Raw genomic sequence first — 25,085 nt, forward strand, 5'->3', positions numbered from 1 at the left:
ATATATATATAACTGATTTTATATATATAAAATATATATGTTAGATGAGTGGCACAGGGCCGGTCTGTGGCCCTGTGCCACTTATCCAAATTGTCCTGCTGTGGGCAAACTGCCCTTGCCCAGCTCTTCCCAGCGTGCTGGGGCACAAATGTAGCATAAAGATGCTACATTTGTGCCACAAGAGGCAGAGCATCTCACTGGAGGACCAAGCCTTCATTTGTTCTGGTGCACACTCTTGTAGTGTGCTCTGTGCCACATTTTTTCCTGGTGCTTTCTCTTTTTGCTACTGGGAAATCCTGGTAGCAAATGTTGGCCCCACATTGCAAATTTGCAGTGTGGGGCATGTTTTAACATTCCACACATGAAGTTTATGGTGCCACAAAGAGGTTTGTAGCACCACAAACTGCACACCCCTGCTCATCCATCTGCGACCAGTGACTCTAATGCCAAATGCACCATGTGCGCTGATTTATATTAGGAATCAGGCCATTCTAAGTCCAGTGGTGGCCTTAGGGTTGTTGGGGCTCTGGGCAAGAGAGTCATTTGAGGCCCCTTAGAAGTTTAATTTTGATTACCTATAAGCAAGTTGGACATTTTTTATTTCAATTTTACTTTGCCCTGTCCATGAAACTGCAATGAAAGTATCTTAATACGATATTGATAATACAAATATTCAGTGTAATTAATTTTTATTATTATAAAGTGTGGGCATCACCCAGTTTGTCCTCCCCTAAGGCCACTACTGCTAAGTCATGGCACTGTTCTAGATTGTACTTTAATAAGTGTATAGATTGGCCAATTGAGTTGTATCCATGCAAGTGAAAGGGGACTCTGGCCTGCAGTTCACAGGGTGATTTGAAAAACAGATGGATCACCAGTCCTTAGGGTGTCCACTACACTTTCTGTGTCAACTGGACTTGTGGTGAGAAAGTGAGCACATCTACACGTGTCCCTATAGCACTGTTGTTACTGCACCATCGTTAAGTACTTCCTTTTGGAAGTACTAAATGATGGAACAGTAACAGCCCATACTGCACCATGCGCACTGCGTATGGTTATTTTTAGCTGCTGTATCTCCATAGCAATGCGCTATACTGAAGGAGTGCGTCACTATGGTGATGTAGCTGTGGCATCACGGTTTTTGCCCGTGGACGCTACCAGCGATGTAGCATCACATATAGATGCGCCCAGTGTAATTTTGAGATACATTTGACAGTGAAGCAAGCCAGCTGGTATCCCACAAGGGGTATTGGGTTTGTGAGAGAGGGCTGGAGAAAGAAGAGTATTGTACACGTGTGTGCATTCTTATTTTCTTAAAGGATTAAGTCAGAGACCTTGAGGTTTGCTGCTAATGGTCCACCAGGCTTTCTTTTCTTCCATCCAAACACAGGCACTCATTCTTTCCCCTTAGGGATTCTGGCTTATGTCTTCTGAGAGGCTTCTCCTGTATGAAGTTCTCTCATGAGGACTGCCACTAAAAGGCCTTCCAAATAGTGCAGTCTGAACATCTCTTCCTGTCTTATAGGGTAGGAATTTCAAGCAGGTATAGTACTAGGTGAAGAAGTCTGTTCTTTGCTCCTAATGTTGCTTATTCAGTTTTCCTAGTGACTCTATTGCAAAAATGAACAAATGTTGGAAGCTTGTTCCTTCCTCTGATGGGGCAGTGTCCACCTTCCTGAGACACAGAATCAGACTTTCTCTTGTCTGTTCTCCTCCTGTGCCCAGATTGAGGAAGGTGCTCTTGGTCATATCTGGCCTATAGCTGGGGGTTATGTTGCTGTCGAGTGGCATAGAAGGGTTGAATCAAATTCTCTCTGGGGGAAGTGAGCCTAGAACCTATCCTGGGAAGGAGCTCTAACATCTAAGCTGCTGACCAGAAGGTGGAGTACTGTCAAAGGAGGTATGTGTTGTTTTAGGTCAGCTGGAAGTTAGGGGAGGGTTGCATGCTGCACTTTTGGCATAGCTGACTCACGATGGCATGTCAGTGGATTTAGAAGTTTCTGAAGCAACAATGAATAGCTTCCAAGAATGTACAAAGGGACAAAGTCATATAGGGCAAAAATGTAGCCACATAAGGCACTTGGCTGTGTGCATGTGAGACAAAATAGTATGCTGTTGAGTAACTTAGAAGTGTAAAACTATGCAAGTGCCATGCATCTTAGCAGGCAAATAGAATTCAGTTCTTATTATCTAAGTAGGCAGCAGGTAAGGCAGGGTGGCCCATTAGGGACTAACTGGTTCAGAGGCATGACCTTTCATAGGCAACAACCTACTTTATGAATTGCATTAACGCAATCCTGTGGTTTCTTTGCTTCTAGTGACATAACAGACTTTTTACTTTATCTATCTTTTTCATGAAGAGCAGAAAGCTTTTCCTTTATCTTGAAAGGAAATATTTACAGCCAAGTAGGGTTTATGAGAAGTGAGGGTGTCACCCAAGTAAGAGGATGAATGCTCCAGTAGATAGAATGGTAGTTTGGGATCCCAGACTCCATCCCCTGTCTTGCCTCTGACTTGTTGTGTGATGTCCAGGGATCTTGGTTTTCTCTGATTTAAAAAAAAAATCCCGTTTTTTAACCAAAAAAAGTAACCCCAAATCCACATTTTTCCATGATTTAAATGAAACACCACTCATATATAGATCTCTCTCTCTCTCTCTCGATAGATAGTGGTGTTTCATTTTAATATCGAAAAATGTGGATTTGGGGTTACTTTTTTTTTAAATGAAAATTGGGGATTTTTTTAAATCAGAGAAAACCAGGACCCCTGACTGATGTCAGACATGTTCTATTCCTCTCAGTTTATCTTTTGTTAAATAGGCATCATAGTCCTGAACTACTACTCAGAGGCATTATGAAAATCAATTAAATTTTGTGAAGCACAGGTACTGAAGGAAAGAAAAACGGTGTTATGGTAAGCCAATGGTGATTTTAATAGTGCCTGGCCTACATCCTACATGGCAAGGCAGTGGAGGACCTGGTTCTAAGACATAGTTCTTACTGTGAACATTAAAGGTTTGCCATCTTTACTAATGTCAAACAACAATTGACAGCTTTCTCTGTTTCCACAATAGTTGGTGATAAAACTCTATCAATAAATAATCATTGGCAATTCCTAAAGCATTAATCTTGTGATTTAGTGGTGGAGGATGATGAGCAATACCTTCTGATGGGGAAAGACAAGCAAAGCATTGACCACAAAGAATTGAGTGCTCCTTAAGCAATAGCAACTGCTATTGCAAGATCCACCAGGAGTTATTAAAGTACGATTCAGAAAGTGCTTTCTAGCACATCCTGCAATCTAAGGGCACTTGTGGTAACAAAATGCAAGTAGATTCCCATTGACTTTAGCAGGCTATGAATAAAGCTCCAAAACATTTCTCAGCATTAGAGGGTGTACCCTATGGGCATGTCTATACTCCATCCATGCTGTACTCGAGAGCTCTACTGTGAAGTGCAGGCAGTCCTCGACTTACAATGTTTCGCGTTACAATGTTTCGCGCTTACAGCGTTTCTAAATTGACACCCTGTTTCAACTTTCTGATGTCAGTTTAGACTTACAGCGCTTGATCTGACGTAATGCCATGCCAGCGAATGAGTTTGCTGTGTCACCCATCTCCCTGGAGAACGTCTATCCAAACTTCCTTGGACACTTTCTTTAAGAAACCAGACAAGACTCCAGAAAACCCGGCAGCCAAGACTCCTGAGAAGACTCCAGCCAAGAACCCTTCAAAAAGTCCAGCAAAGTCACCTCAAAGAAGTCCTTCCAAATCAATATGATTCCTATTTACAATATAAATACATTAATGTAGCTATATTACTCATCTATAATTGATCGAGTACAAAATTCTGGGGTACTTTTGGTGAAAACAGGGTATTGGGCCTTGGTTCAGGAACCAATCCCCCATTTATAACATTGTTTCCTATGGGAAAATCAGTTTTGAGTTACAACATTTCGACTTAAGACGCGGTTTTCAGGAACCAATTGTGTTGTAAGTCCGAGGACTGCCTATACACCCATTAATGCAACTAATCCTTATTTCCCTTTTCTTTTATGTCCCATAAGCCATTAAAGTTTTAGGAACCATAACAGAACCTATTTTGCCTTTTTTTTGTGAGTTTCTTTGAATCACATAATATCAGTGGTTTTCAGACTTCCTAAAGTCACAGAACCCTTTTATATCACTTCTGCTGTTGTGGCACCCCTAACCCTATCCTAAAAATGGACATGGAGCTAAGTGACCTGGCCCCACAATGGTGGTGCACTGCCTCCTGGCCTGCTCTGATATTACCGCAATCTCTTTGCAGAACCCAGAGTTCCACAGAACACAGTTTGAAAACCACTGACATTTATGTTCTCTGGATGAAATTTATTCATATGACTGGACAGTGGAGCAAAGTGGAATTTTGCAGTGTAGATTTGGCTTGACCCTAACTCAAGAAAACACATTTGACTATATGAAATGTCTGCAACAGCATCTTTGGGCAGGTGCAAACTGTTGTGCATTTCAAAGGCTGTAAGATTCATATTCCAATGACGATACATGCGTGTCAACTCTTTCACTATCCAATAAAATGTGGTAGTGAAAAGAGACATTTCACAAAATGTTTGCTTATGTGGGGAGGAATGCAAAGGACTAGTTATGGGGGAAGAGGAAGACGTATATTAACATGGGTAGATGTTCAATACCACGTGGTTGTGTTGCCATCATGGCAATTGTTTCACATTTCTGAAGGTGAGTTCAGTTTGAGGAATATAAGTGTGGCCACTGGGCATACATTCTCTTCCTTTTACAGAGCTGAGATACATTTGGATTACATTGCAGCGAGCATATAAAACACAGTGGCCTGATTCTCATTTACATTGGTTCTACAAAAGGGTAACACTCCATTAAAATAAATGGGGGTACAGTTAATTTACACCAGTATGAAATCAGAGCCAGGCCCATTATTGTTACAGCCATTTACAGATCACCTGGTACTTCTATACACAGTCATCAAATAATCTTTCTAATGTTAATGACCCAGCTCCTTTCTGTTACTTTGGTTATTTAAATGGAGTTGCTACAGATTTACACAGCCCTAACAGAATAGAATTGGGCCCATATTCTGTATGAAATGATTTTATTATCTCTTATAGGAAGGCTCCTGTTTAGCAGACCAACCACAAAATACCTGCCAGACTACTGAATCCATTCTCTGTAAAAGGAAGTGTCATCAGAAGTGACAGCCTAATTTAAAGTTTAACCTACAGCCTGACAAAGATTTCTCCTTTTTCCCTTCAAGATGAGCCTAAGTCACTAGAGCTGGATGCCTTACTTGGGAACCACAATCATATTTCAAGACATTCAGATTTCATGTTCCCATCTCAGTTTAGCTAACCACTTTTTGATGTGCGCTATCAAAGTAGCTTCTCTACTTTAACTCTGAACTTTTGCAACTGCTTGAAACACCTCTTGATAAGGAAAAAGTATAAAAGGGTCTCACTATGTCTAGACCATGTTGGACAGCTGTAGGGAGTGTTACCATGAATATATGCTTTGTTCACTCAATTCTGCTCTGAATGCTGTGTCATAGATGTAGCAAAAGCAGATGGGAAGAACATGTTTTCCTGGTGACACTCCTTCATTCCCTCTGATGCAGTAAAGACATGTATTCAGTTGCTACCTATTTTTTTTCTCCATTATTCTTATACAAACCAGGCACCATATTAATAGGGAGAGGGAAGACAATGGTGGAATTCTTCTCAGTTGCCATTGTGGCTAAGGTCTGTAGGTAGCGCAGTTGAAGTGCTACTGGAGATTCAACCAGCACCGTGGAGGCCTGTTTGAGTGCCTTTGAAGCATTCATTTCTCCTTCAGCTGCTACAACCTAAAATGGGATGGAAATGAGCATTTGTAAAAATGTACAATACAGCAATAAGGATCAGTCTGGGTCATAAATGTACCACATTTCAACCATGAGAGGAAGAGTGCTGCCCAGGCGTGGATCCTGGGGGGGTGCAGTAGTACAACTGCATCCCCCTTTGATTCCTGCTTCATCCAAACTTGAAAGCCAACTTCCTAGGCAGTGCAGTGGCATTTCTATTCAGGCAGCCCAGAGGGAGTCAATTGACTTTATGGCTCCTTATAATCTATTTGATCCCTACTAATCTGTCTTCACTCCACAGGTGTTAACAACTCCCTTTCCTTTTTAATGGCCTTGATGTTCCATTAATCAATCTATCCTTACTTCTGCAATTTTGCTATCCTTTATACATTCCTGATAATATATCTCTTCTAGTTCACAGCCCTGCAGGCTGTTTTTTGCTTCAGCTAAGAACCTTAACTCGGGTCTGGTAATATTAATTTAGATGAATATTAACTCAGGTGTGAAAATGATTGACAGTGAAGTGCTGGGTGCACTTTCAAGATGCTCAAGAAGACTAGATTTTGTTTTACAAATCTGAACAACAGATGCGCATTTAACACTAATGACTACAGGACTGATAGAATAATTTCTTTTGACTATTTTTGCCCAACTTTTGTTATTATCTAGCAAATTAATGTGCATTCTTATAACATGATACTTATTTTTGCTTTGATCTTAAACTGAATAATATAGCGCAGTCCCCTACCATATTAGTAAAGCATCTAGTCTCTCTTCAACTGGAGAAAACTATGTGTTGTTATATGTAATGATGCATCACACCATCTGCATCCCCATTTTCAAAATCTGTGATCCGCCCACGGTGCTGCCAGTCTCACCTTAGCTCTAGCCTCTCGTGTTGCTTCTGCTTCAGCTGCCATAGCTCTCTGCATCTCCATAGGGATCCTGACATCTTTGATTTCCACACGTGCAACTTTGATTCCCCATTTATGAGTGGCACTATCCAGCATAGCCTTGAAAATAAAAGCACGACAACTACTGGAAACAAAACCATGGGAAATACACTCCCCAGAACATTGAATGCACAGTAGAATGTTTGATACTAACCCAGAGTTTTAAAGAGATTTTTTTTTAATTAAACTAAAAAAGAATAAATGAGAGGAAATGGTACTCTTCACAGGGATATTTCATGAGTTGGTCCAAAGGATAAAGTAACCCAGTAAATTACTGATTGTGAATTGTTCTAATCTGTTGCATGCATTGAAGAAGACAGAATGTACTTTGATGGGCTTAAGGTCATTATTTTCAAACATCAATTTTGCCTGATGCTAGTCATTTGGATGAAACCATTACCTTCAATACTGGTTAGAAATTAACTGGGACTGCAGTTTAAATAACTCGTGAGAGACTGTATTTGTGGAGCAAGATATAATAGAAATCTGCTGCTAAAAAAAAAGGAGCAAGAGGCTATAAAAAGGTTGGTATAGCTAGCTAAAAGAAAGGCACTCAACCTTTCACAACAGGTAAGACAGTATGCAATGAGTCACAGAATAGTGATAGAGTGATCTCTTCAAATTACACTGTATTTTTGACATTCAGGCATGTATCATAATGCCAAACACATGAGGGTTCTGGTCCATGACTACAGCTATTCCAATACTGTGAATTAATAATGTTTTGAATGTTCATCATTACATTGGATACAGCCTTATGACATATTGCCTCTCCCCCTCAGTATCTCCTGGCTGCTGAAAGGGAACATGTCTGTGCATGTTGAGTTGCAGGAGGAATGAGGCTGCTCCTTTCTTTTGTCTCTCTCTCTTTTTCCTGGGTGCTAAGAAATAACATTTTCTTTCTTCTTGGATCCCCCCCCCACTGTGCTGCCAAATCAACAATTAATTGATTGCTAAAGTGAAGGAGGTATTTTTAACATTGGAGCAATTCTGTTCAATACAATGCAATTACTTTTATTGAAATGACATGAAGATAAACTATAATCAGATTTAAACTTTAATCAAGTATCTATGCAAGAAAGGGCTTCCCAAAACCAGTATATTTTTCCACTGTTGCACATTACTGCTCATTTTGACAACCATCTATATTGTCTTGTGTACTTCTCCCAAGGTTAAATTTAAAAGATCTTGCTAGTTTCAGGGGAATCTGGAAAAGGATCTTTATAGTATTTCTTCCATTTCTTTTCAACACAGAATATGTGGTACACGAAGAAAGATGATGGAGTATTAAAAATCACTTTTAAGAAAGTGCATTCCTTTTCAGTGTGCATTTCCATAAAATGAATCGCTCTGCATATTAACAAAAAACATTAGGTGTGGATTTACCTGAATATTATGGGCAATCTCTTCCCTACTGGACAGGATCTGTGACAAGCTTTGTGTACCTAGAACATTTCTCAAAGTTGTCTGTGCCAGCAGGTAAGTTGCCAAATGGACATTAGAGACATTAGCCACTGAACTAATAGCACTGTAGATTCGGTAGTAGACCACTCCATCAACTTGGGTAGTTACAGAATCTTTTGTGAGGATCTGCAACAGAGAAAAAGGTATAAATCAAATGATGATCAAAAATACAGAGATCCCAATGTTAATGAATCTTTTGTATCCCCCGTCATGAGAAAAAGGTCAAGGTTAAATCCATATGGCTAGTGTATGTACCAACCCATACAGCTGGTATGATTAAGGCAGACCAGTTCCTGTAACCAGAAGTACACAAGGCAATGATGTGGCTGGTATCATGCCCAGCCATCTTTGGCTCCTCAGTTTGGCAAACTGAAGCCAGCCTTAAGAACAAGTCAGAAGGTGGTCTCACATTCACATCTCTGGAGCCATAGTGAGATACCTTAATTTTTTGCCATCACATCTCAGAGTGGGGTGCCATTATAATCCAAGGAAGCTAAGACAAATTGGCTTCAAGGCAGAATTTAGTACAGAATATTTAACTGATGAGCCAGTGGTCTGGTAACAATTTCTGATTCTGAGTACACTATTACTTCAGTGAAGGCTTTTGAAATAGCAGTATATTTTGTATTGAATTAGTTTTTAATTAATTGTCTATCAGATTCACTTCATACTAGGAACATAAGTTCAGGTAATTGTACACTGGTTTATCTCCTGATTTGTGTGAATGCTGATGAGAGAGAGGAATAATTATATTAAATTGTGATTAATTCCACCTCTTTTATTTGGTCTTCTGTTGCTCATCTTTGGCTGTCTCTAATCTCTTGTTCTATTCATACTTCATGGTGTCTAACTCAAGATTCTGAAAGTAATAAGGAAGAACTTGATGGCTTAGACAATGTTATGGCCTGAGCTGGCATGGTTGTAGGCCTTATTAAGCTCTGAATCCATCGTGGTGCTAGTATGTGCAAGTCAGTGAAACAAATTAAGCAAATTCTTTACCACTGCTAAGCCTATAAGCAAATGAAAATTGTTTTATTTATCAAATTGATGCTGTACAAATCACAGCTCTTGTACATTTTATTTCTAAAATAAATGGCTACAGAAGAGTTCTTACCTCTTGTGGGGGAATGTTCCAGGTAACAGTTCTCAGATCCACCTTGGTAAAAACATCTGTACATGGAAGTACCAAAAGCAGACCTGAAATGTTAAGAAAATCCTGAGTTTGAAACACTTCTCTGTGAGGGCTAAACCCTAATCCTAATATGCTGTTTATAATCAAGTGGACATATATGCATATATTATAAATGGAAACAGCTTACAGAGCCATGGTGATACTTCATTAGCACAGTTGTGAGTTTTGCAGCATTAGGTGAAAAGGGAAAGATTTTATATTACATATAATGGAAGGGAATGCAAATGTATTTAGATTAATTTAGCATGTTTAAAGGGGTAGAGCACAGAACTCATAATCAGGAGATCTCAATTTAGTCTCACATCTACTGCATAACCTTGGAAGGCTTACTTTGTCCCTGTGCCTCAGAAACTTGTTTACTTACACTTTGAGTTATTTAAGTCTTTGGGATCATGGACCACTTAGCATACCTCCTCTGCTAGCCTCTGCCCAACTGTTGTTCTGTAGAAAGATGGCAGGGGGTGGGGGGCAGAAGGTGGATGGTTCGCATTGGCCCTTTCCACTTACAGAGTTTCACAGCACGTTTCCCAATCAATTTCTTTTCTTCTGTGTGGTGCAGACATAATTATTTTAACATACTTGTTATAATAATAATCCAGGCATTACTTTATCATTGATTACTGTATTACTTCATTATTGTATTATAATTTAGTCCCAGTGGGGATCCTATGCTGTACAAACACACACATGCACATGATCTGCTCCAAAGCTTGTGATTTTAAATACACAAGATGGCTAATGCATAGAAGAAAAGAAGTATCATCATGGCCACTTTACATGTGGAAACTGATGGAGTTAAGGGTCAGATCCAAATCTTTTTTGTAGGCACTTAAATGGGACTTGGGCAGAATTTAGGAACTCAGAGGCCAGGGTCCCATGGCCTCCTCAATCTAATGGGATTTACGTTGCCCACTTCCCAGGAGAGTATGCTAACTAGCCACCTGGCTACCCATCAGACTGGGCGGGGACATCACTCACTCCTCTTGCTGAAATTGAGATAGCTAGGAGTGCAAGGGTTATGGGGCCAGAAATACAGCAAGCAAGAAGCCTTCCTCACTGGCCTGTGAGGGAAGTTCTGGTTTCTGTTCCCAGCACTGCATACATAGTTTACATTAAACAGCTGGTTAATAAAATAAAAAAGAGAGATAATTCTGGGCCCAGGAACCAGAACTCAGGACTCCCCTCTCAGACTGAATTCAGTATACTCAGTGTGATTTAGGCACCTCCTTTCTGGGTGCTAAGAGTCCTGAGATGGCAAGAGTGCCTAATGGGCATGCATCTATGTTCTGAGAAGAGCCTAGTGTTTCCTATCAGCTCACTGTAGGCCCCTTCCTGTTCAGCACCTAAGTGCTCTGGATTACTCATTGAGGGCAGCTAACTCTGTCCATTGACTGGCCAGGAACCTAAGATGCCAGCACTATCAGTTTGGCTCATCCTCCTGGGATAAAGTATCTAATTTTTAGGCACTGCAGTATTAAAGTGGCGCTTTTGAGAATGATTTGTGTTCAGCCCTAAATGACTTGGCAGAGGTCACCCAGGAAATCTATGGTAGAGATGGTACTTAGAGTTCTCAAATTCCAGTCAATTGTTTTTATCATGCATTCATCTTTTCCTACCATGTGGGAAAGCCAATTTGATTCTCAGGATTCAATGACTTTCTGTGTTGTGCTGACTATTAATTTCGATTGTCCCTTTAAATAGAGCAGCCAACAAACAAGGAGCAGATGCACCCCTCAAGGTGAAAGAGTCACTTTGTACAGTTCGTAGTGCCCTGGTCTGAATCATCCACACTTGAACAGGGATCAAATGAACTTTCACAGCCAGAACAATTCCACATAGTCACCAGAAATCTTCCTAGAATAAAAAACATATACATACCCGGACTCTTGGCTTTTTTAGGCAATATGCGTCCCAGCCTAAATACAACCGCACGTTCGTATTCTTTGATGATCTAGGGAATAAATGTCGAAGTAAGTATATTAAAGAAACCAACAAAATGCATGTCCAACTACACATTTTCTGGCTTGCCCTCCAGCTATTTCTTTGCTGTGGAATACGAGGCACTGATTCCACAAATACCTCTGAACCTGATTCAGCATGTCAGTAGCTTCACTGGTTTCACTGTGAACTACTCATGGCTCCTATTTCAAATTAAGCATGTACCAAAGTGTTTGCAGGACTGGGGCCTAAAATTCCTTGGAATGGGGACTTGCATTGATATTTGTCTTTACTTAGGTTTACCACTATTTCTGTGTCCTTCATCAACAATGAGCTTCTCAAAAACCTTTGTAAATTTATTATCCTACCATCCCTATAAGGTAGGGGAGTATTATCTACAGTGAACAGATGAAGAAACTGAGGCACAGAAAATTTAAGCGTTTTTTCTAGAATTATATAGGTAGTCTGTAGAAGAACTGACACACCATTCTCTTGCCTCCCAGTCCTGCAACTTAACCCCATACTCAGCCTCCTTCCATCCTGGTCGAAAAAGAATAGGAATAAGATCATTTTCTCAGTGCTCCCATTCCCATCAGCTTACCTTGACACACGCCCAGATGGAGAAAGGGAACGTTAGAACCACAAAGAGGAAAGAAAGGGAAACCAGGATCCAACCACAGACACCAATTCCTTCCTTTCTATCGGCTATAGAACACAAAGAGAGAAATCCGGTCAGGCTCTTGGGCTTATAGTCAAATATTTGGCAGAGCAACAAAATAGCTCTGCCTGTGGAAGACAAATAAAGCCTTCCAGTACATTTTAGTGGAAGAAGCATAGAGCTCTCTGCTGTTCTGCTCGCTATGCCCAGTTCTGCTTCCTTCCCTCAGCACATTCTTATTGACTGAGGGGTTCTGGTAGTGCCCGGAGACCCCCCACTGCCCAGATCAAAGCCACGGCTCTACTCAAGCTAAACAGCCCATTGGGTAGAGTGGTTAAAACACACCAGTTTCAATGGCCAACGGACACAAAGAAGTGATGTATCTAGCACTACTGACTCCTCAGCGTAAATGACCCATTGCTCATTGAGAGGTGGATCAAGAGTGGGAGGACAGATACAGTGTTTGGGGGTGGCATTTGGTATAAGCCTGGAATAAGACTATGAGCTCATGACTTCTAAAGCCATAGCAGGACACCTTAACTACTCTGACACCATACCCCGGCACCTGCCCAGCCATCAAAAGTAATTTTTGGGAGGGGAGAGAGGACCAAGAAGCTGTTCTTCTTTTAAGATGAAAGAAGATGCTGGAGTTGTAGCACTTTTCACAGGAACAGCTGTGAAGAACAATGAATGGAACAGTTCAGTCGAATCATGTGTACAAGTTCCTGAAGGGCAAAGGCCTTTTAGACTGGGAGAGCAGCTGGGGCATAAGTAAAAGGAACAAGGGCAGCAGAAGGGAGCGGCTGTCTTTGGGGGAAGGCTGCCTTAGAAGAAATTTTTGGAGCAGATTATGGTGGCAGAATGTGATTTTTGCTGGCCTCCTACTGAGAATGAGTGAAGCTGAAAGTAGCTGCCACCTCCAACCCTTCCCTCTGCACCCCACTGCAGCTGTCAGAGGGAAATATAAGACTTGAAGGACTCAGATCTAGTCCCCTGCATTCACAGGGAACATTTACCTAAGGATTTGCGTGAAGTCCCAGAGGTCCAGGAAGGAAGCATCTTCAGAATCCAAGTGCCTGGACCCCTGCTCCAACCCTGCCTTCTATTGTGATCTGGACATGGTCAGGGCAGGGCTGTCACCCATGCAAGAACTAAAATGTTTTCCCTGCCCATGTGTTCTGCTTGTGCTTCGCCCTGGCAAGAAGACTTAACTTTTTCAAAACACCTCCCCCTGCACTACTGTCTATGAGGAAAGGGGCCTGCTGTGCTTGACTGCTGTATGAGCCAAGTTTCTGATATCCTTGCCACAGACTTATTAACTCACAGGTTGAAAGATCTGGACCCAAGAGGACCAAGTGTCAGGCTTTGTTCTGAATGTCCTGCCTTTCCTGCTAAAGCCTCTTGACTTTGGTTTTCACCCATTTCAATGGAAAAAGACATTTAGATCCACAATCACAGCTAGGTGCAAGCTGGTGACTAGTAAAATATTATGTCCCCTCACCATTGCTAGAACAGATTACTCAGACAGTTCCTCTAAGGAAATAACCATGCAAACCTCAAGAGAATATATGTGTGTGAGGGCAGGACAGAAGCTTTGGGGGTTAGTGCTGAAAACTTGTCGCTTCTTCACTCCAGCTACTGCCCTATTAGGACAGATCTAACTGCAAACTTCTACCGGGTCCACACGAGCTACTTCCTTAACCAGAAGATTATGGCCACATTTGTACTGTGCTGCTGGCAAACTAATTAGCATTATCATTCCACTGTGGAGCAGCACAGTAAGTTTGAGGGTGGCGCTCTGTGGTCTGGTAAGTTTTTCCATTAACTGTCAGGTGATAGCTGGTACATTAAGTGACAGGCAAGTGGTTAAATGTCTCTTCTATCAAGTAAAAGAGAGCAGGATAGATTATGGAGTGGACAGCATTAGAAATAGTTCAGCCAGACCTTAACAGGGAATCAATACGTGTTTTATTTGCCTACCAAACTTAGGCACGAGAGCTTCCTGAAATATTTCAAAGTGATTCTGGAAAGCCTCACACATCACCAATAGATGACTAGAAACACACTAGCTGGGACTGATTTGGGACCAAATGCTCACATTTTTGCAGACTGCCATCTTGCTTTTTTCTCAGCAGCTGAGTATTGTGTGCCAGTAAAGGTAGGTGGTGCATTTACAAAGCACATTAGTACAATTGACTACTGCTGAGAGAATCATCTGAGATGTGAGCAAGTCAACACCAACAGTTTGGACATCTTTGTGCAAATCTTACCACTATCACTCTGAGAAGAAGCAGCATACAATAATTTAAGTATATAATACTAAACCCAGACTAAGATCTCCAAAACCTCCCAAGATGTCTCATTAATTTCAGAAACTCCTTCTAATTAGTGGCCAAAGCTCTGAAAACCTTTGGGCTTCACCATCAGATAAACAGTGGAGGTTATGAGAAAACAAGCTGCAAGACCTGACAGTGGATCCTATGGATCTACCACCTGGTTTCACCATACCAAATAAGAGATCCATCACAGCAACAGTATCAGAAACTCATATGTGCACTGCAATCATCTATTGGGCAAGGAGATAGTGGAGAAGACAGGCAAAACATAAAGGACATCTAATAAACTACTGCTATCTATAATCCTTCCCTGGAAGAACAGGCTATGTCAATAGAGCCACAGAGTGGATGAGAATCTTTTGGATATCAAATTTTAATGTTGCTTTTTAGCAGCAGTAGAAGAATGACAAGCAGAAGTGTACTGAGTCTATCCTGTAAAGATGGAGGCATGTGGAATGAGTAACTGATTATTTTTTTCTCGATCCCCATCTCCCTGCTTTCCGCTGGTATTAAATCTGAAGACTGACATTTGTCATGTTTATCTTACTCACTCTGATGATCAAATGCAATATTAACAAATAATGGCCAATGGTTGTATAAATGTAGGTTTACTGTCTGCTCCAAGTACGAGACCCTCCTTGGGAATTAGGACTGTGTTTTAATCATAGAGGAATTTTACAGCTGCTGAAAAAGGCATACAGTATCTCAGCCTTAATCATCCTTCACGTATTTAGGCCCTGATTCCTTCTACCCTTATTTACCCACCCAGCACATACATCTCAGTAGACAGGCCAAATTAGCCCTTTTGACCACCGGAGAAAGTTGCACATCCCACTGCTTTCAGGTAAGGGTTGGGATATATTGGCAGGACAGTTTAAGTAGGATGGCATTTTTGCTGCCCATGGAGATTTAGGATTTTAATCTCCAAGGAATCAACCCAAAGCTTTTGACCACATTTAATTTCACACATACGGGTTTGTTATTTATTAAAAGTAAGACTGAAAAGAGGGCTTACCAACTAGATTCTCCGCGCTCTCTTTCCTAGGTGTATTTGTCTTAGAATCCATCTCATTCTAGGGAAATTCTTATCACAGGCAGATACACTTTCAAAGAGCACAAAGGTTTGGAAAAGAAAAGTACAGCGAGAGAAGGACAAATTCTCATTTGTGTGAGAGCTCTCCCGGGGTTAGTTGCCCTGGTGAGGACAGACTGTTTACAAAAAACAAAGTCTAATGGGTCACATTCATCTCTGAAGGAACTCTACTGTCTTCTGTGGTTTTACCACAGGGATGAATTTGGCCAAGCCCTTTCAGTCAGTTCATTGCTCTCCTTGGGAACAATCAGCACATAGCCCAACAGTGAATGACACCATTTACAAAGTGAGATTATAAAGGGAACAGATGATAAAGGCAGAGTGTAAGCTCTTCAGGTCAGGGACTTTGTCATACTCCATCTTAGTACACTGTCCACTATAATGGGAACCAATTTTGATTACAGTCCCTAGGTAGCACTGTAATACAAATATTCCCTAAGGCAAATTCTTCACTCAAGTTAATTTGAGACACCTTAAAATTTTTATTGCAGGACCCAGAGGCCAACCAAATGGGAGACCTTGTTGTGCTCAATGAATCAGATGAAATTCAAGAAGGACAAATGCAAAGTTCTGCATTTGGAACAGAATAATTGTATGTGCAAATACAGAATGGAAAATGATTGATTAGGCTGCAGTACTGGGGGGACCTAAAGATTACAGCAGGTCATAAACTGAATATGAGTCAACTAGTGAATTGCCCATCAAGAATGACAGGGGGAGAAGGTTGGGGGGGGGAGCAGGGCGGGGGGTGGGGGGACAGTGGGGGAGGCCAGCAGCACTGGCTTCGCCCCACTGATCCATCCCCTCCATCCCCACTACCATGGCAGCGCTCCACCAACCCCGGGGAGCAGGGCCGGGGGTGAAGCCAGCACCACTGGCTTCGCCCTCCCACTCCATCCCCGCCATCATGGCGGTGCTCCACCGTGCCACCACCTCCTGTCCATAATGCTCTTGGAGCACTCTGATTGGTTGTTTCAGTAACCAATCAGAGTGTTCCAAGAGCATTATGGACAGACAGACAGATGGACTAAGCCCTCTATTATTGTTACAGGGTTGGAGTTCCTCTTTTGCCTCATTCAGGAACTCACCTGCCATGCCTTTGATGGGAGAAAATTGAAAGATTCATTCCTAACACAGAACATTCGGTGCTCTCAAGGTGTTTAACTGAAATAGCTGTTGGTTTCTTTTCATGCTCCCACCTGGGAAACTACTAACATGGATATTCATTCAGCAGAAAATAAGCACAGTCCTTAAGGTACTTTATGGCTCAAAGTTAACTCACTCTGCAATAACTTCCTGTCTTTTCTTTCAGGTTGTCCAGTTTCCATCCCCTGGACAGTCTTCTTAGCAGCTGATCGCCATGGTAAGTAAGCAAATCACGGTCTCACTGGCCGGTAGTCTGTCCATTCCTTTGTGGTCAGTCTAAGTTCAGGGTCCCTCATGTCAGGTGTCTCCCCTTCTCTTTGCCAGACTCTCTCACTGTCTCATTGCCCTCTTGGGTAATTTCCCCTTCTCTACTGCCGGGTTTTATCGGTGGCATCCTCCACCTCTGCATCATTCCTTTCAATTCCTTCCAGGTGGGGGATTCCCTACAGCTGGCACTGCTTAATGACATCATCCTACAGTGATTCTCTGTCCTTAAGTAACAGGGTTTACACCGGCACCCTGTTACAATTATATTAGAATAACGTGGTCTTGCTGAAAAAAAAGCCAACATCATACTGGGCTGTATTAACAGGAGTGTCACTTGCAAATGAGAGGAAGTGATTCTTCCACTCTATTCAGCACTAATGAGGCCTCATACCTGGTGAGGCATCACAACTGATACGGTGTCCAGTTTTGGGTCCCAAACTTCAAGAAAGATGTGGACAGATGGGACAGAGACTAGTAGAGAGCAACAAAAATTATGAGAAACCTGGAGAAAAAGATATATGAGGAAAGACAGAAAGACCTAGAATTATTTAGTTTGGAGAAGAGAAGACTGAGAAGGGATTTAATAGCAGCATTCAAATATCTAAAAGGTAATTACAGAGAGGATGGAAGCTATGGTATCTCCATACTTGGAAATTTTCAAGAGCAGGTTAGAAAGACACTTCACTGGGATGGTTTAGTCAGGGATGATCCTGCCCTGAGCAGGTGGCTGGACTAGATGATCTCATGAGGTCCCTTCCAGTCCTACTTTATTATGACCCTAAAAACTGAACAAACATAAAGCTCTTCAGTTTTAAATCCAGGATTACAAGGCTATATGGGCATTCTCTAGACCAGTGGCTGGCAACCTTTGGAGCTGCAGGCGGGAACAACCCAGCTCAGGTCCAAGGCGGATTGATGTTTCAACTCAGCCATGAACACCATGCGCCCCCTGAAGCTAGGGGGGCATGGCAAGCTCTGGCAGGCAGTGGCAGCGGTGGGAGCATGGCGGTGTTGTTGGTGGTGGGGTAGGGGCTGGAGAGCACCGACTGGTGATTGGTGACCACGCGCAAATGCTGCCAGCAGTGGCAGCAGCGGCCAGTGGTGATTGCGGACCTCCCACAGATGCCGCCAGTGGTGTCAGCAGCGAGGGGGGGTGGGTGGTAAGCAGTGACTGCCTGCAGGTACTGCCGGCAGTGTCGGTGGCGCCTTTTCATAGGGGGTGCACATGCATTCATGTGCACCTACTACATGTGACCAATGAACTCATCTGCTGACACTGTTTCTCCCCACTCCTCATCTTTGGCATGGGTGCACTCTCCACCCCTGCTGCCTGGCTTTAATGCAGCTCCTTATTGCCTGGCCCAGTGCAGGCACAGGAAAAGTCACCAACTGCTGAAGCTCACTGCTGCCAATATGGCACTGAATTCCCACAGCTCTGCAGGCCAGATCCAGTGGCTCTGTTGATTGCATCTAGCCCAAAAGCTGTATGTTGCTAACTGCTGCTCTAGAATTTCTATGGCTCTTGTGCTTTAATCCTGACATCAAACCAAGTATAATTTTTGTGTGAAAACAGCATGTAGCAGGGAGGCAGGACAAATATTATTTCATCTTACTTCATAAAGAGACACAACTTTGCATATATAAGTTATGACATTGCTATGTAGTTATCACTTGCTTCCCTGGTGCTGCAGTTTTAATTTAGTTTTCGAGATTACCTGTTATCTTGGCTAAGTCCCTGTCTTCAGGTACTCATCAAACTGATATATTGAACCTATACCTTGGGTGCCTACAGATGCTCAGGGCCCCTGCTCTAACTCATGGTGCTTTACATAGAGTGCCATGAGTTAGAGCTCCATCCCCACCCACCTGCAAGCCAACAGACATTAAACCGGTTGGGTCGGGGGGCTTGAGTGTACCTGCACTGGCCCTGACTAACAGGTGTGGGTGCTCCAGTAACCTTGGAGAAGGCTGCCAACCCACCCCTCTCCCCAGCCCTGCCCTCTCCCCAGGCCTGGGCCTGTCAGCGGGGAAGAGAGGGGGAGGGAGCAGGAGGCAGCTGCTGACTCTGCTTAGCCTGGCTGGAGCTGGATGGGGGAGAATGGGGTGGAACGGAGCCCCCTCACCTTGTGGGGCCCCCTGCTGCTACTTCATATGGGGTATTGGGAGAAGCCAGGCTGGGCCCGTAAGACAAGGGGGGCCACTCCACTATCGCCCCCTCCAGCACTGGCCAGGCTATGCCTAGTCGACAGCTGCCTGCTGCTCCTTTGCCTTCTCCTCCCTCTCCTCCCCTCACTGACAGCCCCAGGGGTGGGGCTGGGCTGGTGTTCACTGACACAAGCCCCCAAAGTGGAAAAAAAATACCCCTAGAAGGAGCACAAGTTCCCTAAGGTGCTCTGTTTTAGAGCACCTTCATCTAATACCTCGTTGGAGGAGGGTTAATTTTTTGCACAATCAGGATTTTAAAAGCACTCAGTAGCCATGCGTGTGTGCTATGTCACTGCTGTAATATGCTTTTACACACCCAATCACATGAAAAATGTAACTTGTGTAAGTGCTCTTTGGGTATCATGTTTCTAAACCCATTGGTCTGAGAAACGTCCAGACTCTGAAATCAGTCTGACCTGGGGTTTGCCAGACCCACATTCCAGCTGCCCTTGACCCTGGAAGCAGCACAGATCCCCCCACCCAAGCATCCTTAGTAGCTTATGCAGAGTTCCCTCAAGTTCTGCCCATAAGGGGCATTCCCAGAATAGCACTCTGAATGCTGAACTTTACACTGAACTGAATGCAGATTTTGAAGAGTTTGGCATCTCTTCTGTTCCAAGGTGATGAAGTGATTTACATCTAGCCCTGAGGTGCAGAGCCTAAGCTCTGAGGGGGAGCAGGCATTCAGACATGTCCATATTGGCTAGTACTAGGCACCTCCTGCCCGACACTTAGGTGATTTGGATTGTCCATTATAGATTACTAACAGTTTCCATCTGCAATATGGGGTCCTAACTACCTAAAACTTGTCAATTCTGATTGTTCTCTAGGGTGGTTGGTTTGGTTTCAGGCACTGCAACACCCATGTAAAGGTGCCTTCAAAAATTATTTGGATCTAGTCTCAAATTTCCATCCCAATAGCCAGAAACTGGGAATGTGGAAACCTCAGTACTCTCTTAGCAACTTCATTATTTTCATCAGGTAGAGTGTTCCAAATTGATGACCCTTTTCAGATTCAAGTATGGTCTTCTCCTGACTAAAAATGGTAGTTCTAAACAATACTGAAATTTTCAATCAACAGAGAGTTTCCAAAATCAAACAGGCATTCATAAGTTTACACAGTCAGAATCCTCAAATTGTCATAACACATATTTAAATAAAATGTAGTAAATTGATTTTAAGCAGCAAGCCCCAGGATGCTTGAGTATGAGATCATAGCTTTACAGGAGTGAGCTGTACAATGCAGCATTCTTGCCAAAAAGTTGAAGGGAATATACTTACTCATTGCATGTTTCAACTGCAGCCATTCAGCATGTCCCCCCAATTTTAGAATGGTCTGATTTTGCCAAAAATTACTTTTTTCATTACAAGTCATTTTAATCCTCAAAATCTGCATAGCCTCTATCAGCATCTGCTTGATACTTGAGAAAAACATATTCAAACATAACAGTAATAATAATTGCTCCCTAAAGTCTATTCAGAAATCCCTATGGTTGTTGTAAATACATCTCTTGGAAGGTGACTAAGTAGATGGTGTTTTTATTTTATCTGCTGGAGTAACCCTGCATTTCTTTTTGTACTTCAACTTCAGCTACAAACAAAACACCTGAGATCCAGGAAATGCAGTCAGAGGAACATTATACCTCTCTACATGGTGATGATAATACATTGGCTAGGATCCTCCCTTCAGAAGTTCAACAGGACACCTAAGGAACAGAACAGCACATCAGTGCTGTAGGTCAGTCTACCATCTTCATTTTGCTAAGGCAAAATGAAAGTTTAAGTCAGGCATGGTGAACAGACCTAACAGTATGTGACCTACACTCAAAAGCAGAGCCTACCTCATATTTGCAAAACATTATCAGCCCTTCTCACTTGCCATGGGGTTTCTTTTGAAACTTTACTTTCACTTACATCCTCATTAAGCCATGGAGACCATGGTCACATTGCATCAAACTGCTGACAATCCCCACAAGAAGAAGATCCCTATGCACTACTACTGACGTAACTTAGAGAGCCCAACACTGGAAGGAGGCATGCTTTATTCTCGAAAGTGTTTCCATCACTCCAGCACTGCCAGCTCCAAAGTTTAAAAAATATATATATATATATTAATATATTTAAATATATTAAATATATTAAATTTATATCCTGCCCTGTCCAAAAGACTTGAAGCAGCTTACCATAAACAAAGAACCCACAGATAGAATTCCCCAAACAACATCCCAAAATCCCAGAACTCCACCTCCCCTTCACTCCCAATCACTGCCCCTCTGCCCAGACCCACGCATAAGCAAACCCTCCCATCAAACACCTCCCAACCCCCACTCACATCCAGGTGCAAGAAAACTCTTCCTACGCCCTCACCCCTACCCACCCACTTCTACTGCCCTACTTCACCCAGGGGAGATCCCCTCACACTCCCAATACCCCCTTCAAACCCCAACCCTGTCCCCCCACCCCACACAAAAAAACACACCTAGTTTTTATCCCCACCTTGGTCACTGCAGGGCACCCTTAAGCATCTTCCCAGAGTGGCACCTGGTCGGGGGGCTGCTGGTTTTATAGGATCTTCAGCAGGGGTAGGCAAAATATGGCCCATGGGCTAGATCTGGCCCACCAGGTGATTTCATCCAGCCTATGGGCAGGTGCCTACCAATTCATTGCATCTGTTCTGGCCCCAGGCTGCCCCTGCTGTGCTTACACAGGGCAGAGCCCTGCTCACTCCTGCAGGGGCAGCTGCACTCCCACCCTTGCCTGTGGAATGGCCCTGATCCTGGCCCCACAGCAAGGGAAGCAGCAGTGGCGGGTGGGGGAAGGGTGGTGGGCAGGCAAGGAGAGGTGGGGTCAGGTGCAGGGAAAGGGCAGTGGCAGGTGGAGGCAGGGGAAGGGCAGTAGTGCTGGTGGGTGAGCAGGTGGGCAGAGAGAGGGGCAGGGGAAGTGGGAGCAGAAAGTGGGAGTGCAGTGGCAGCTGGGCAGAAGCATGGGAACCATGCCAGTGGGGGCCCAAGGTGGGGTGGCAGGAGCGTTGAGCCTGGGCCAGCAGGGTTGCAGGGCTCCCCAGGCTCACATGTAGCTCCCGGGTTCTCTGTCTGAGCCATGAGCCTCTGGGTTGAGTCTCATACAATGGAGCCAGCAGCTGGGCCCCACTCACTGCCAGGCACAGATCATGGGAACAGCAGGGAGCCCTGTGCTATGGAGCTGGGCCAGCTCTACCCCTCTCCCTGCCACCCCAGCCAAGCCACATGACCTGCACCACCAGCTTCATCATGCAGTGTTCCCCCCGGCAGTGCAAGCCTTGGGCATGCGAGTCCTGAGTGATGAAGCTGGCGGTCTGACCATGTGCAGTCCTGGGACTTGCTGGGACCACATGCCGCCAGGGAGCTCTGCCTGCTGCAGGCCATAAGTGCCCCAAGGGCCTGCTGCCGCCACTGGCGGGCAGGAGCCGTGCACAATGTGGGAGTGTGTTTGTAGGGGGGGTTCCATGTGCACAACCCCCATACACATGCACCTACACCCCCACAGACCCCTGCAGACACCCTCACCCTCCACATACCCCACAACCAACAGCCCCCTCAAAACCCCATACACACCCACACCCCCATACATCTATACACACACACACACACACATGCTCCCCCACCCCACATACCCATCCACCTACACACCCCCTCACACCCTCTCCACAAACCTCATACACACATCCACACATACCTCACATACACAAACACCCACATACACACACCCACAGGCCCCCACAAACCCTATACCCACCCACCTGTACCTCTCCACCCCCCCACTATACAAAAGTAAGACATTTTGAGCTATTATGCAATCACTTCTATGTACACAATGTAAACACACACAAATCAGGACAAAAATATTTTTTGAAATAAAAGTAAAATATGTTATTGTAGATGTTTGAATTTTAGTATATAATTTGTTTTTTTTCTCCTTGTTCCAAGGTGACTTTTTTCTTGTTCCAAACTCCCTTGCCAAAAGGAGTACTTCCAGGAGTAAGGGGAGGGACTTCCAGTGGCAAAAGTCAGGGGCAGCACTTCAGGTCCCAAGATGGTGACCAGGGGGTGGGGCACCTGTCAAGGAGTGGGGCTATCCTTGCAGCCCTTAACAGCTCACCAAAACTCATTAAGTGGCCCTCCAGCCAAAATTATTGCCCACCCCCGATCTACAAGCTGACAAGGCCCTCCCTTCTTTTGGGTGGCCAAGACGGTGCCTGAACTGGCCCCCCAGCTCCTCCCCCGCCCTGCAGAAGCATATGTACACACACACACACCTATTCCAGATCTTGTTATCTCACTTTTAACTAGGAAAATGAACCAGGGGGATATACATGCAACAGGTACCTTTCATTTCTCACTGCTGCAAACCTCTTTCCACTATATCCTCTTTTCTCCCCTGACCTTATTGCTCTCACTTGCTATATGAAATCTTATTTAAATGGCAAGAACCATGGGAAACAATTTCTTCATGTTCAGCTGTCAAGCACATACGCTATATATATAATTAGAATTCCAAGGTACACTAAAAGTGTACAGTTCACTTTTAATTGGACTGATAGTGTATCTCTGTTTTTCAAAAAATGATCCAAACAAAACCAAAATATTTTAACAATAATTAGGATAATTTTTTTATGGTGCCTTCCTACAGCAATTCCAGTGGCCCTTCTGAAGCTAATTTAAGTATGGGGTTTAGTCAATGTCAGTGCATACACAAAAAATAGCTGAATTTGGTCCTTTCATATACAAATGAGAAAAGTTTTAAGAATTTAACTTTGCATAATAGTTGAAGTAGCTTAAATGTTTAGACATAATTAAAAATGACAATTTAGTGCTTATTTCATAGCAATAATTTCGAAAATAATGAGAATTTTGTTAATAATTCTAAAATATGTTTAAATTAGATAATTTAGTGCTTTCCAAATATTTTTCTGTGGTTCTTTCATAGCTGATATCCTTATAATCTGTAACGTTCATATACAACATGCTATTTTGCCTTATTTAACTGAGTTGAATTGAAAAAATGGACTTTCCTTGTTAGCTGACCACAAAAACCTACAGTGGTCCAAAATGCACAGTTAACCCAATTTCTTTCCCATATTTTAGCCTTAACCCTGCTACTACCCACACAAAATAACCTCAACCTGATTTTGCAATTGCTTTATATTCAGGTCAGCTTACCTCAGCTAAATAACTTAAATACTCAGAGGTTGTCTGTACATGAGCATTGGAGAAGATTCAATTAATCGAGTGTGCTGGAGCACGGTAATTACCATCCTCCAGCAGCCTCTTGTGTCTCCTGTATTAGCGTCCTTGCGCTTCAAAATGGTGGTGGGGGTGCTTGAAGTATACCTCAACAAATGAGTTTTAATTCAAGCACCCCCACCACCATTTTGAAGTGAGGTGACACCAATAGATGAAACACTGTGACACTTTAATTAAAGCGCTGCCCCTACACCCGCAGAGCATGTGTAAAAGTGCCCTTAGTTTTCTACTGCCTGCCCACCATTTCCACAGAACAGAGATGAGCTCTCAGGAGTGAGACCAACTGATATGATAACTTTGGCCCCAAAACTCATCATTTTAAGATTACACTACAAGCTTCAAACTCTTCTTTCTCATCTCCATTAAGATGACAGTAACTGTTGCCCATTCTGAGATTTACTGAAAAAGGTAAGTTTGGTCCTAATGTCAGGTTTCACATCATCTGCCCACCTCCTGACTAGCAATTCATTCCATCCCACACTCCCAATCTTCAGATCAGTCTTTCAGTCTAGTCTCTACATTCATTCTGCCCAGCCCCTGGCTCCCATGTCAGTTCTGCATCCCATGTGCAGTCATGTCAACATCACTTGTAGCTTCCAGGCCCTCCTGCAACTTCCCAAGCTCAGTCTTGTTGGAAGAGGATGGTGGAAGAGCAGTGGAAACATTTTGCTGCTCACAGGAAGA

The 25,085-nt window shown here is 43.3% G+C and overlaps 1 protein-coding gene across 4 annotated transcripts in view; it reads right to left on the reverse strand.

Annotated features, from left to right (window-relative positions):
- Window positions 1-3,906: 3,906 nt before the first annotated feature.
- STOML3 (stomatin like 3) overlaps window positions 3,907-25,085 on the reverse strand; it is a 24,081-nt gene continuing 2,902 nt past the window's right edge. The window contains exons 1-7 of one of the 4 annotated variants that reach the window (XM_006025787.2): window positions 15,424-16,113; window positions 12,016-12,119; window positions 11,355-11,427; window positions 9,399-9,481; window positions 8,207-8,410; window positions 6,746-6,880; window positions 3,907-5,870 (exon numbers count right to left, since the gene is read on the reverse strand). In XM_006025787.2, coding sequence (XP_006025849.1) covers window positions 5,667-5,870; window positions 6,746-6,880; window positions 8,207-8,410; window positions 9,399-9,481; window positions 11,355-11,427; window positions 12,016-12,119; window positions 15,424-15,475 — 855 coding nt within the window. In that variant the 5' untranslated portion in view covers window positions 15,476-16,113 and the 3' untranslated portion in view covers window positions 3,907-5,666. Of the gene's footprint in view, window positions 5,871-6,745; window positions 6,881-8,206; window positions 8,411-9,398; window positions 9,482-11,354; window positions 11,428-12,015; window positions 16,114-25,085 lie in introns of those variants that run through there. The other 3 variants (XM_025206646.1, XM_025206647.1, XM_025206645.1) reach the window with 3 other exon arrangements.

This window comes from Alligator sinensis, unplaced genomic scaffold, assembly GCF_000455745.1.
Source record: "Alligator sinensis unplaced genomic scaffold, ASM45574v1 scaffold1031_1, whole genome shotgun sequence".
NCBI lineage: Eukaryota > Metazoa > Chordata > Crocodylia > Alligatoridae > Alligator > Alligator sinensis.